Source organism: Pan troglodytes, chromosome 13, assembly GCF_028858775.2.
Source record: "Pan troglodytes isolate AG18354 chromosome 13, NHGRI_mPanTro3-v2.0_pri, whole genome shotgun sequence".
NCBI lineage: Eukaryota > Metazoa > Chordata > Mammalia > Primates > Hominidae > Pan > Pan troglodytes.
The window spans coordinates 84,774,961-84,789,850 of NC_072411.2; the positions used below are offsets into that span (position 1 = coordinate 84,774,961).

General features: G+C 36.5%; 1 protein-coding gene across 1 annotated transcript in view; it reads left to right on the forward strand.

The window, feature by feature from the left end:
- The window catches only part of DNAJC10 (DnaJ heat shock protein family (Hsp40) member C10), a 67,657-nt gene that overhangs the window by 19,040 nt on the left and 33,727 nt on the right, over positions 1 to 14,890 (forward strand). The window contains exons 10-13 of the mRNA XM_016950141.3: positions 177 to 314; positions 4,680 to 4,769; positions 5,623 to 5,736; positions 7,979 to 8,093. Coding sequence (XP_016805630.1) covers positions 177 to 314; positions 4,680 to 4,769; positions 5,623 to 5,736; positions 7,979 to 8,093 — 457 coding nt within the window. The remainder of the gene's footprint in view (positions 1 to 176; positions 315 to 4,679; positions 4,770 to 5,622; positions 5,737 to 7,978; positions 8,094 to 14,890) is intronic.

The following is a 14,890-nucleotide window of genomic DNA, read 5'->3' on the forward strand; positions in this document are numbered from 1 at the left end:
AAGAAGTAATTTATAATATTAGAAATCTACTTTTTAACTTTGCTGTAGAACTAAGGCATGAAGTTTTAATTTTATGGTAGGAAAATTGTGTTTTTAGCTAAGTAAAGCTCTAAATCCCTTTAACTTTTTGCCTCCCATTTACAACATGGTTTGTTTTTTGTTTCTTTCCATTTTAGGATGGTCTTGTTAATGTAGGATGGATGGACTGTGCCACCCAGGATAACCTTTGTAAAAGCTTAGATATTACAACAAGTACTACTGCTTATTTTCCTCCTGGAGCCACTTTAAATAACAAAGAGAAAAACCGTATTTTGGTATGAATCACTTTAAACTAATTTCTTTACGTATAATGTGCAAACACCTTCAAAAATAATACATTATTTTTGTAAGCGGTGAGCAAAGAAATGAACAATTTATATTGTCTGATTGTGGAGCCCTTATTTAGAACACATACTTAATTTCTGAGATTCTTTTTAATACATGCTTCAAATTATAAAATTGAAGGATTATTTTTAAACTGACGATTACATTTCATTTAAAGTCATTACATCTTTACATTTAAAATTACCTTACATTTAAAACCATTATATTTTTAAACCCCAAAAGTATGGAGTACATTCCTAGGTTATACGAAAGAGCATTTATACCATGAGTTTTCATTGTTTTCTATTTAATTGTTTATTTTGTTTTTTTTGAGATGGAATCTCACTCTTGTCGCCCAGGCTGTAGTGCAGTGGCGTGATCTCGGCTCGGTGCAACCTCTGCCTCCTGGGTTCAAGTGATTCTTCTGCCTCAGCCTCCTGAGTACCTGGGATTACAGGCGCCTGCCATCATGCCTGGCTAATTTTTGTACTTTTAGTAGAGACGGGGTTTCGCCATGTTGGCCAGGCTGGTCTTGAACTCCTGACCTCAGATGATCCGCCCACCTTGGCCTCCCAGAGAGCTGGGATTACAGGCGTGAGTCACTGCACCCAACCTAATTGTTTATTTTCTAATGTTAAAAATATAGATCAGTGGTAGTTTTGGCTGGGGCCTAAGTATTTTTCTAAAGCACCCCGTGGGATTCTGGTGTAAACTCAGTTTTGACATCTTGTAATGTGGTATACCTCCTTAAGTTTGAGTGAGGAAACTGAAGCTCAATCTAGTTGTCAAGGAGCTAAGATAAATAGTGGGATATTGGATGGGTCACTATGGAATCCCAAAAGAAAGTAAGGACTCTGATAAGACAAATCTCCCTTAGTTTTCCCTCTGTACTTTAATTCTGCTTTTTTAGATGTTGATAAAGATAACATATACTCATTTCAGAAATTCATATATGGCACAGAGCTGTAAAAGAAGATGCAAAATTCCCTAAAACCAAATCACTAATAGACAGCCACCATCAAATCTTGGTAAATACCCATCCAGATCTCTACTGAAATATATATGCAATTACGACTTTGTGCCAGCAATTCTCTAGTTTATACCTGTGACTCAAACCTCTGTTCTCCACTCCAGATGTATTATACACATGCACCTATACATATATGTGTGGATGTGTGTGTGTGCTTGTGTATGTATATGTCTGTGTGTACATACATACATATCACTGCTCATTCAGTATCTTCCCTAGGATATTCGTCAGTGTCTCAAATTTAAATGCCTATAACCATATTCCCAATATCCCTCCATAAATCTACTTCATCCAGTTTTTTCCCATATTATTTGATGAAAACTCTGTCCTTTATTATTCAAGCCAAATTCCCTGGAGTTATTCTTGATTTCTCTTTTTCTCATACCTTATAACCAATTCATCAAGAAAATCTATGGCTTTATCTTTAAAATGTGTTTATACACATCAAATGGATGGATGGATACAAATACGTAATTTTTCATAAATGGGATTATATAGTAGATTCTATTTTGTAATCTAGTTTTTTCACTCTGTATCAGGAAGATGCCTACTTATTTAAAAAATGTACATTTTATATGCATACTTTATCATTTTGTAAATGAATATGTATACATTATCCTTGAAGTAATTAATGATCCCTGGATGGTAAGTCACTGACTAGATGTCACATACTTAGTTTAATCAGTTCTCTCTTGGTGTGTGTTTCTACTTTCTCAAGATGATAAGCAATGTTGTAATGAGCAATCTTGTATCTTTATCCTTGTGCACTTTTTCAGTTATCTGTTTAGAATGGGAGCACTGTGGCCATTTTAAACTCAATTGGTATTGCCAGATTGCCCTCCGGAAAAGTTGTACTAGTTTATTCTGTGCCATCAGTCAACAAGGATTGCCTACACCCTGTCCAACAATAGAGCCTCTTGCCTTGAGTATTATAATCTCTGGGCTTCATGATAGAAAATTACAAGGTCAAAGGCTGTCTGAGACAGGAAACAGAAATGAGTGACTCTGGAAATGTAATAACAGGGAGTGGTGAATTAAACACTACTTGTCCCTCCCCAAAAGCAGTCAGGTTTTTTTTTTTTTTTTTTTTGGAGACGGAGTCTTGTTCTGTCGCCCAGGCTGGAGTGCAGTGGTGCGGTCTCCACTCACTGCAAGCTCCACCTCCCGGGTTCACACCATTCTCCTGCCTCAGCCTCCCGAGTAGCTGGGACTACAGACGCGTGCCGCCACGCCCAGCTAATTTTTTTATTTTTAGTAGAGACGGGGTTTCACCGTATTAGCCAGAATGGTCTCGATCTCCTGAGCTTGTGATCTGCCGGCCTCGGCCTCCCAAAGTGCTGGGATTACAGGCGTGAGCCACCGCACCCGGCCTCATTCAGGTTTTAAAAAATATAAAACAGTATGCCAGCTAAATATATCTGGTAGGTGGAATTCAGAGGCTAGATAAGACAGCAGTCCTTTATAGGTGTAACTAACAAATTCTCCTCTAACAGAAACAGGTTTATAATGAGATTCTAGTAGATTAAGCACTGCAAGTTTATATAGGCTGTGTAATAGGCATTTTAGTAAAAGTCTTCATAGTGAATAGGACTAAAGTGAATAAGATGTAGAACTGAGGCGTGAAAGATTTGTTATGGCATTTTAAGCTCTTTGATAGCAGGAACTATTTCTTTTTTTTTTTTTTTGAGACGGAGTCTCGCTCTGTCGCCCAGGCCAGACTGCGGACTGCAGTGGCGCAATCTCGGCTCACTGCAAGCTCCGCTTCCCGAGTTCACGCCATTCTCCTGCCTCAGCCTCCCGAGTAGCTGGGACTACAGGCGCCCGCCACCGCGCCCGGCTAATTTTTTTTTTTTGTATTTTTAGTAGAGACGGGGTTTCACCTTGTTAGCCAGGATGGTCTCGATCTCCTGACCTCATGATCCACCCGCCTCGGCCTCCCAAAGTGCTGGGATTACAGGCGTGAGCCACCGCGCCCGGAGCAGGAACTATTTCATATAGACCTCTAAGAATGTTTATGAGATATATATATATAGTATATATCTCATATATATTTATATATCTCATATATATTTATATATATATTATATATATTTATATATATTTATATATATTATATATATATTTATATTTATATATATATTATATATATTTATATATATTTATATATATTATATATATTTATATATATATTATATATATATTTATATATGATATATATCATATATATTTATATACATATATATCTCATATATATATATTCAGTTTTAAGAAAAGAATCTTAGGAAAAAAACCTGAATTTTTATTCTTATGTTGTACCTATTATTTTTAGCCATATGTTTGTTCTCATGTCTAGCATGATTAAGCTGTGGATTCCATGATTGTTTGTACAAGTTTTTAGTGAATTTTAGATCTTTCAAGTAATACTTAAACTGTTAAACATAGATGGTTCATAATTAAAGACATATATTAAACTCTGTTTTGTCAACTTTCATATACATTTTCTTGATGTAACCATTGCTGCATTCTTTATAATAACAGCTGCTTCATTGAGAGAATCAGACCAGCAGAGAGAGAGTTATATGACAAAATATGCTGAGGATAAAATATTGACAAATAAAGAAGATTTGTTAGAAGGGCCTTTTATACTCATTTGTGTTTTAAATAAGAGACTCGGGCCGAAAACAAGTTTAAGATAAGATCTGTATCATTGTATTTTACTCTAAAAACTCCTAAGTGGTTTGGTTTTTAGATGAAAACCTCTATAATGAGCAAAAGTCCATTCCAATTTTCCACTTCTAAGTTCCTCTTAATTAATCTTAATTATTGGTTGGGGAATGAAGTGTCTTTGATAGTCTATTATTCTTCTAGTGTTATAGAAATTCTTAAGTGAATGTGTAAAACATTGGCATTCTGTAAAACATGGTTAGCATTAAAATTAAGCTAAAGATAATGTGGTTTTTCTTGATGATTGGGAGGTCACTCAGGATTATTCTGAGCATTTTTATAGAATACACATCATAGTTAATTAAAAACTCCAGTTAATGCAACATCTTATAATGGAATTTATTGTATATCACTATTTAAGAAACAGCTTAGTTATATAATATTTTTGATAATTGCCAAAATACACTTTTTTTGAAAAAAGACATTTGGAATTGTTTGAAAAACTATTTACCTTCTATAATCATTTTCCTAAAAATACTACATTGGAAATTGAAAAAACAAAAGATATCAAATATAATGAATATTTATTCAAAAAGATTACAGTGTGATTTTCTTTTTCTAGTTTCTCAACTCATTGGATGCTAAAGAAATATATTTGGAAGTAATACATAATCTTCCAGATTTTGAACTACTTTCGGCAAACACACTAGAGGTAATGTTTTTATTAATAATGATAAGTAGCAATGAATGTTCGTAACATTTCAAGTCTTAACATTTTAAAATTAGCATTTGTTTTATTCATCTCTAGAGAGAATTGAAAGTAGCAGTTTCAAAGGATTATATATTAGTCAATTGTAGGTTAAATTCTAATTGGAGATCTGGTGTTGCTAATTCAGGATGGATCTGTAGTTCTGGAAAACCTACTCAGTCCTGAAGTTGGGCTTCAAAAGGAACATCAGAAAAGACAGAATTTTAATCAGAGCAACTTTGGATCTGATTCATAACTTTTTGTTCTTGCTTACAGAACGGATTATATTGATTACTAAGAAGAAGTATTCAGTTTATGGATAGAATGCTGAGAAATATTGCTTGTGGTAGAATCAGTTTTTTTCCTATTAGGTTGGTGCAAAAGTAATTGCAGTTTTTGCCATTTGAAAGTAGTGGCAAAAACCACAGTTACTTTTGCACAAAACGAAATACTTCCTAACCACAGATCTTTTGAAGTCTGTATCACTACCAGATCTTATGTGCTAAGCCTGAAAAAGCTGACAACTTTGCCACCCAACTTTTTAGCTATATGCTGTTAAAATCATATATTTGTTTTTGGCAGTCATTTACTTTAAGATTTTATAATTTAGTGACTAACCCTCCTGTAATATTTGTTTATTTTACATAGCATTATTCTAAGTAAACTACAAAATAAGAGAATGAGTGGGTCCGAATTTTAGACAGTATTTTGAAATAATGGGTAGGGGAGCTAAAACTAACTTCAAGTCATAGAAATGAAGATTAGAACCCTTAGAATTTCCCATCTCTGACATTTTGTTTTCTTTATCACTTTTAAGGATCGTTTGGCTCATCATCGGTGGCTGTTATTTTTTCATTTTGGAAAAAATGAAAATTCAAATGATCCTGAGCTGAAAAAACTAAAAACTCTACTTAAAAATGATCATATTCAAGTAAGAAAAATGTATTCTGCCTAGCCTTCTGCTGGTGTACTTTGTTGTTAATTTAATACATATAATTAAATTTTAAATAACATAAAAACACTTATTTGAAATTATAAGAAGCCTATAAGTGCTTTTAGTCTTGGTTTGTGCTTTCTTTTCCTCTTTTTTATTAAAAGTTTATATGTAATCTGAAAGTGGTTAATTTTCACTTATTTTGGCATTTGATAAACCTGTATCATACAATTTTTCTGGAATGCATACTGTAGGAGGTTATCTTTCCATTTTTTAAATTCTTATTTCTTTATATAAGTAATTCTTGGTCGTTGTTTAAAAATCAGGACAATAAATAAGTACAAAAATAAAGCAATTATCTAAAAAAATCACCCATACTCTTAACATTGTTCATAACCCTGCTATGTATTTACTCTATATAACCATTTAAACATTTTGTGAGTGCCCATATGCATATGTAGGCATATGTATATGTGTGCACATGCATACATATTGTAATGGCCATTGTAATAGACATACAAGTGTAAATTTATATGTCTGTGTTTTAATCAAAATGGATTCACTATATGCTTTTTTTTCTTAACTTCTGTCATACAACAATATCATAAACTTTTTCACAGACCTGTAAAAATGCATATATATTTATATGGATATAAAATCTCTATATCCATGTACACATGTATATCCTCCTTATTCCCTAAAGGCTACATAGTGGCTTACTATATGGTTATGCCATAATTGTTTAGGAAATCCTCTCTTACTGATTTTATGTTGTTTCCTTTATTTTTTATATCAAACGATGTAGAACTTGTCTTTAATATGGGAAATTTTCTTCTCTTTTCTTTTGAGACAGAGTCATTCTGTCACCCAGGCTGGAGTGCAGTGGCGTGCTCTTGACTCACTGCAACCTCAGCCTCATGGGTTCAAGTGATTCTGGGTTCCAGTGATTCCCTCCAGAGTAGCTGGGACTACAGGCGCATGCCACCAAGTCCGGCTAATTTTTGTACTTTTAACAGAGACTGGATTTCTCCATATTGGCCAAGCTGGCCTCGAACTCCTGACCTCAGGTGATCCACCCACCTCAGCCTCCCAGAGTGCTGGGATTACAGGTGTGAGCCACCACACCTGGCCACATGGGAAATTTTCAACTCAAGGTTATGTTTTCTTAAATGGTTTTTATTCTCATCACTAGAGTCCTCCAGAAAGTTTTATCCGTTTATAATCTCACTGACAGCACGTGAATGGCCATTTCTCCACGCTGTGCCCACCATGGTACTATCGTTCTTTATAATCTTCACAATTCCGATAGGCCACAAGTGATATGTTAACAATATTCACTTTCATTTAATTGCTTTCAACTTGTCGGGGAAAAATACTTTTTCATGATTATTAACAAATCATCATTGTTCTCTAGTTAATTTTCTCTTTATATCTGTGGCCCATTTTCTTTTTTCTGATGGGATGTTTGTCCAGCTTTTTCTTTGTTTTTTTTTTCTTTTTTTTTAATGCAATGTAGTGTCACTCTGTCAGCCAGGCTGGAGTGCAGTGGTGCGATCTCGGCTCACTGCAACCTCCGCCTACCGGATTCAAGCAGTTCTGCTGCCTCAGCCTCCCAAGTAGCTGGGACTACAGGTGCAAGCCACCACGCCTGGCTAATTTTTGTATTTTTAGTAGAGACATGGTTTCACCCTATTGGTCAGGCTGATCTCAAACTCCTGACCTCAGGCGATTCAGCTACCTCAGCCTCCCCAAGTGCTGGTATTATAGGCATGAGCCAATGCGCCTGGCCTTTCTTGTTTCTTAATGGATCTTCTGTCTTAAATGCCACAAGTTTGTTCCCGGTTTATATTTGGCTGTTGTGCTTACGCTCTTCTTTTTCACACTCTTTGAAAACATCACTTTTTTCTTCATTATTTCTGCTTCTGAAAGTGATCTCTCCTCTATCTCCAGATTATATAAACATTCTCCACATCTTCAAAAAGTAGGTTTCTGGAATAACTTCATATTTTCTTGGGAATTCCTCAGGTTTTTTTTTAACTCTCTAGGAAGCATTTTTTAACTAAATGGAGTCTTAGTATTAAATGTAAATGAATTATTTCTGTCTCTTATTTTCGTAGCCTATTAGCTTCTGTTTAAAAACTGTGTCATTAGGGCAATGCCATTTTTGGATTATCATGAATATTTACAAATAAATGGGTAAGACAGTGTTTTTATCAAATTTGACCTTTTTCTCCTTTAGGTTGGCAGGTTTGACTGTTCCTCTGCACCAGACATCTGTAGTAATCTGTATGTTTTTCAGCCGTCTCTAGCAGTATTTAAAGGACAAGGAACCAAAGAATATGAAATTCATCATGGTAAGAATGGAAAAAATGATAAAAAAAACTTAGCTTCATTTTCAAATAGAAGTTTCCTAATTGTGCTTTTTAAACTCATTTTGTACAGACATGCTTATTGTAAATAACTTTTCTCAGTAAATATGAGGACAGATATTTTGAATTATATGTAGTCACTTTATTCTCTTTACCCTTCTTTTTAACATAAATGCCTTTTCTCTATTCAGTATTTTGATCAGGATTTCTGGTGATAAGTCAAGCTAGTGAGTAATTTAAGTCCTGCTTGTTTGCAAAAGTAAGCAACACCTGCAGTTTATATTCCAGCTTGCCATGTGTATCATCTCAGCCATTATAGGCAATTTCCAAACATTCTTTTGGATTTTTCTCCCACTAGACTTCCAGACTTCTCCATTAACTGCCTTGTTATCTTTCTTGCATTTATAATTTTATTTCAGCTTATTTGGGACTTTAGCTCTGCATTCATGTGAGTGCAGTCTTAATTCCAAGAGTTTGGACTACAGCAGAGTCCTTGTCCTGAAAGAGGTCAAATATAGCAAAAGAAACACACAGACTACCAACTACCATGCAGTTAAGTGAACAACAGATACCGATGAAATGCCCATTAGCACCTAGCACTGCTTTCAATGTTGAGGATATAAATTTGTAAGACATGAACTCCTTCAAGAAGTTTAAAATAGTGTAGCAGGGAACGGAGGAGGGAGATCCATAAGAAAACATAAAAAATACTTTAATGGTCATTGTGTATTAACGACAACAAGATCAAATAGACTTCTGCATAGTAGAGGTCAAGAAGTGGTATTTGAATTGAGCATAAAGTGCTCAATTTCTCCAAGCAACTATAGGGGAAAAGAAGTGAGACCTCTAGGCTGGAGGAACTGTGGGGTAAGATAACCCTCACTGTAACTACTGTTTATTCACTGCTGTCTATAAGTCAGACATTCTGCCAGAAGCCTTGCATACGTGATTTCATTTTTATCTTTACAACAGCCCAGTGAAGGAGAAAATGGAGACTTAGAAAGGTTAAGTAACTTGCCCTATGACAGACAACTAGAAACTAGCCATGGTAGATTTTGAATCCAAATTTGTCTGAGTCCAAAACCTAGGCTTATAGCCGTTAAACTATACCATGCACTAAAAGTGCTAGAAATGACTAAGTTTTAATAATGGAATAATACTCTTTTTTATCTCTGAAATAGTTCTCAGACCCCACCCCCTTCTCTTCTCTGTGCTTACTGCTTTGTTTCAGGCCCATCATCTCCTTCATCTGTGATAGTATTATCCTCTGGGAGGATTGCTTATCTCCTAGCCTTTCTTCCTTAAAGTCAATTCCTTGTTTTGTTTGCAGTTACTACCCATTCTTGTGTCACTTTTCTGCCTTGACTTTCCTTATTTCTTATAGCATAAGCTTCAGATTCCTTAGCATAGAAGCAATAATCTCATCTGTTTTGCTCACTGCTCTGTCTCCAGCACCTAGAATGGTGTCTGGCACATAGTAAGAACTCAGGAAATGTTTGTTAAGTGGATAGGGTATGTTCACAGTCTGGCTCTGCCAGTTTTTCCAGTCTTAATTCCCACTGCTGCCCCTCCAGATAGTCTTAGCTCCAGCTACCTTTGGATGTTTGTGAATGCCATGTTCTTTCACTCCTCTGTGCCTTCACACGATTTTTCCTCCTGCATTGTAATCACTCCTTCCTGTTCCACAGAATATTTAGCAAACTCCAAATTGCCTTTCAAAACGTAAAGCAGCTTCTTCCCTGGGAAATATATTATGAATCTCCAAGCACTTCCTTTTATGTGCTCTTACTAACTTTGTAATAGAACTTACATTGTTTCTTTGGATTAAAATAGTTATTGAGCATCTGCATGTACCAGGTACAGTACTGAGGAATAGGAAAAAATGTGAACTATACTTAGTAATCTCTAATACAAAGAGCATTGTGGACTATTAGGGAAAACAGACAAGTAAATGAACAAATTTTTATTTTTATTTTTTTTATGGACAAGTTTTTTTTATTTGAATTTTTTTAAATTTATTATTATTATACTTTAAGTTTTAGGGTACATGTGCACAATGTGCAGGTTAATTACATATGTATACATGTGCCATGCTGGTGTGCTGCACCCACTAACTTGTCATCTAGCATTAGGTATATCTCCCCATGCTATGTCTCCCCACTCCCCCCACCCCACAACAGTACCCAGAGTGTGATGTTCCCTTCCTGTGTCCATGTGATCTCATTGTTCACTTCCCACCTATGAGTGAGAACATGCGGTGTTTGGTTTTTTGTCCTTGCGATAGTTTACTGAGAATGATGATTTCCAATTTCATCCATGTCCCTACAAAGGACATGAACTCATCATTTTTTATGGCTGCATAGTATTCCATGGTGTATATGTGCCACATTTTCTTAATCCAGTCTATCATTGTTGGACATTTGGGTTGGTTCCAAGTCTTTGCTATTGTGAATAATGCCACAATAAACATACGTGTGCATGTGTCTTTGTAGCAGCATGATTTATAGTCCTTTGGGTATATACCCAGTAATGGGATGGCTGGGTCAAATGGTATTTCTAGTTCTAGATCCCTGAGGAATGGCCACACTGACTTCCACAATGGTTGAACTAGTTTACAGTCCCACCAACAGTGTAAAAGTGTTCCTATTTCTCCACATCCTCTCCAGCACCTGTTGTTTCCTGACTTTTTAATGATTGCCATTCTAACTGGTGTGAGATGGTATCTCATTGTGGTTTTGATTTGCATTTCTCTGATAGCCAGTGATGGTGAGCATTTTTTCATGTGTTTTTTGGCTGCATAAATGTCTTCTTTTGAGAAGTGTCTGTTCATGTCCTTCGCCCACTTTTTGATGGGGTTGTTTGTTTTTTTCTTGTAAATTTGTTTGAGTTCATTGTAGATTCTGGATATTAGCCCTTTCTCAGATGAGTAGGTTGCGAAAATTTTCTCCCATTCTTTAGATTGCCTGTTCACTCTGATGGTAGTTTCTTTTGCTGTGCAGAAGCTCTTTAGTTTAATTAGATCCCATTTGTCAATTTTGGCTTTCGTTGCCATTGCTTTTGGTGTTTTAGACATGAAGTCCTTGCCCATGCCTATGTCCTGAATGGTAATGCCTAGGTTTTCTTCTAGGGTTTTTATGGTTTTAGGTCTAATGTTTAAGTCTTTAATCCATCTTGAATTAATTTTTGTATAAGGTGTAAGGAAGGGATCCAGTTTCAGCTTTCTACATATGGCTAGCCAGTTTTCCCAGCACCATTTATTAAATAGGGAATCCTTTCCCCATTGCTTGTTTTTCTCAGGTTTGTCAGAGATCAGATAGTTGTATATATGCGGTGTTATTTCTGAGGGCTGTGTTCTGTTCCATTGATCTATATCTCTGTTTTGGTACCACTACCATGCTGCTTTGGTTACTGTAGCCTTGTAGTATAGTTTGAAGTCAGGTAGTGTGATGCCTCCAGCTTTGTTCTTTTGGCTTAGGATTGACTTGGCAATGCGGGCTCTTTTTTGGTTCCATATGAACTTTAAAGTAGTTTTTTCCAATTCTGTGAAGAAAGTCCTTGATAGCTTGATGGGGATGGCATTGAATCTGTAAATTACCTTGGGCAGTATGGCCATTTTCACAATACTGATTCTTCCTACCCATGAGCATGGAATGTTCTTCCATTTGTTGGTATCCTCTTTTATTTCCTTGAGCAGTGGTTTGTAGTTCTCCTTGAAGAGGTCCTTCACATCCCTTGTAAGTTGGATTCCTAGGTATTTTATTCTCTGAAGCAATTGTGAATGGGAGTTCACTCATGATTTGGCTCTGTTTGTCTGTTGTTGGTGTATAAGAATGCTTGTGATTTTTGTACATTGATTTTGTATCTGAGACTTTGCTGAAGTTGCTTATCAGCTTAAGGAGATTTTGGGCTGAGACAGTGTGGTTTTCTAGATATACAATCATGTCGTCTGCAAACAGGGACAATTTGACTTCCTCTTTTCCTAATTGAATACCCTTTATTTCCTTCTCCTGCCTAATTGCCCTGGCCAGAACTTCCAACACTATGTTGAATAGGAGTGGTGAGAGAGGGCATCCCTGTCTTGTGCCAGTTTTCAAAGGGAATGCTTCCAGTTTTTGCCCATTCAGTATGATATTGGCTGTGGGTTTGTCATAGATAGCTCTTATTATTTTGAGATACGTCCCATCAATACCTAATTTATTGAGAGTTTTTAGCATGAAGCGTTGTTGAATTTTGTCAAAGGCCTTTTCTGCATCTATTGAGATAATCATGTGGTTTTTGTCTTTGGTTCTGTTTATATGCTGGATTACGTTTATTGATTTGCGTACGTTGAACCAGCCTTGCATCCCAGGGATGAAGCCCACTTGATCATGGTGGATAAGCTTTTTGATGTGCTGCTGGATTCGGTTTGCCAGTATTTTATTGAGGATTTTTGTGTCAATGTTCATCAAAGATATTGGTCTAAAATTCTCTTTTTTGGTTGTGTCTCTGCCAGGCTTTGGTATCAGGATATGCTGGCCTCATAAAATGAGTTAGGGAGGATTCCCTCTTTTTCTATTCATTGGAATAGTTTCAGAAGGAATGGTACCACTTCCTCCTTGTACCTGTGGTAGAATTCGGCTGTGAATCCATCTGGTTCTGGACTCTTTTTGGTTGGTAAGCTAGTGATTATTGCCACAATTTCAGCTCCTGTTATTGGTCTATTCAGAGATTCAACTTCTTCCTGGTTTAGTCTTGGGATAGTGTATGTGTCAAGGAATTTATCCATTTCTTCTAGATTTTCGAGTTTATTTGCGTAGAGGTGTTTATAGTATTCTCTGATGGTAGTTTGTATTTCTGTGGGATTGGTGGTGATATCCCCTTTATCATTTTTTATCGCATCTATTTGATTCTTCTCTCTTTTTTTCCTTATTAGTCTCGCTAGCGGTCTATCAATTTTGTTGATCCTTTCAAAAAACCGGCTCCTCTTTCTGCTAGCTTTTGAATGTATTTGCTCTTGCTTTTCTAGTTCTGTTAATTGTGATGTTAGGGTGTCAGTTTTGGATCTTTCCTGCTTTCTCTTGTGGGCATTTAGTGCTATTAATTTCCCTCTACACACTGCTTTGAATGCATCCCAGAGATTCTGGTATGTTGTGTCTTTGATCTCGTTAGTTTCAAAGAACATCTTTATTTCTGCCTTCATTTCGTTATGTACCCAGTAGTCATTCAGGAGCAGGTTGTTCAGTTTCCATGTAGTTGTGCAGTTTTGAGTGAGATTCTTAATCCTGAGTTCTAGTTTGATTGCACTGTGGTCTGAGAGATAGTTTGTTATAATTTCTGTTCTTTTACATTTGCTGAGGAGAGCTTTACTTCCAAGGGTGTGGTCAATTTTGGAATAGGTGTGGTGTGGTGCTGAAAAAAACGTATATTCTGTTGATTTGGGGTGGAGAGTTCTGTAGATGTCTATTAGGTCTGCTTAGTGCAGAGCTGAGTTCAATTCCTGGGTATCCTTGTTGACTTTCTGTCTCGTTGATCTGTCTAATGTTGACAGTGGGGTGTTAAAGTCTCCCGTTATTAATGTGTGGGAGTCTAAGTCTCTTTGTAGGTCACTCAGGACTTGCTTTATGAATCTGGGTGCTCCTGTATTGGGTGCATATATATTTAGGATAGTTAGCTCTTCTTGTTGAATTGATCCCTTTACCATTATATAATGGCCTTCTTTGTCTCTTTTGATCTTTGTTGGTTTAAAGTCTGTTTTATCAGAGACTAGGATTGCAACCCCTGCTTTTTTTGTTTTCCATTGGCTTGGTAGATCTTCCTCCATCCTTTTATTTTGAGCCTATGTGTGTCTCTGCACGTGAGATGGGTTTCCTGAATATAGCACACTGATGGGTCTTGACTTTTTATCCAATTTGCCAGTCTGTGTCTTTTAATTGGAGCATTTAGTCCATTTACATTTAAAGTTAATATTGTTATATGTGAATTTGATTTTATGGACAAGTTTTTAAAAGTGTTTGCAGTGGAGAGTATTTATTGTCTATTGCTTAGTAGTAAATTACCCCAAAACTCAGTGGTTTAAAACAAACATGTATTAATTCACAGTTTTTGGTGGTCAGGAATCTGAGAAAAGTTTAGCTGGGTAGTTCCAGACACGGATTTTCTCATGAGGTTGCATTCAAAATACGCAAGGGCTATGGTCATCTGAAGGCTAGACTGGCTACAGGGTCTGGTTCCAAGCTTACTTTTGTGATTGTCAGGAGGCCTCCTATGTCAGGAGGCCTAAGTTCCTCACTGGCTGTTGGCAGAGGCCTCAGTTCCTCATCATGTGGGCCTTTGTAGGGCTGCTCTCAATATGGTAGCTAGCTTCTCTGATAGTAACAGAGATGAAGAGAAGTAGATTTGTAAAAGACCAAGAATGCAAAGTCAGTATTACTTGGTGACTGATGAGATGTGTGGGAGGTCAAGAGAGAGAGAGTCAAGAATAATACCTGTGTTTCTGACTTGACGAAATTGCAGTTTAGTGATTGTACCGTTCAATGTAAGTGGACTGTGGTAGCAATGTAGAAAATGGATTAGTTAAGGAAGACTGGGTGAAGAAACACTAGCTAGGTTATTGCAGAAGGCCAGACTGAGTTCAGGCAGTAGCAATGGGTTGGAAATGGTAAGAATGGAATGGATAGAATTATTATGATACAGGGCAGAGAAAGAAGTCAAGGCTCACTCTGGGGAATTATATTTAGGCACCCAGTGGATAATTATGTTATTGCCAAGATAAGGATGGTGAGAAAAGGAGCAGGTTTGGAGGA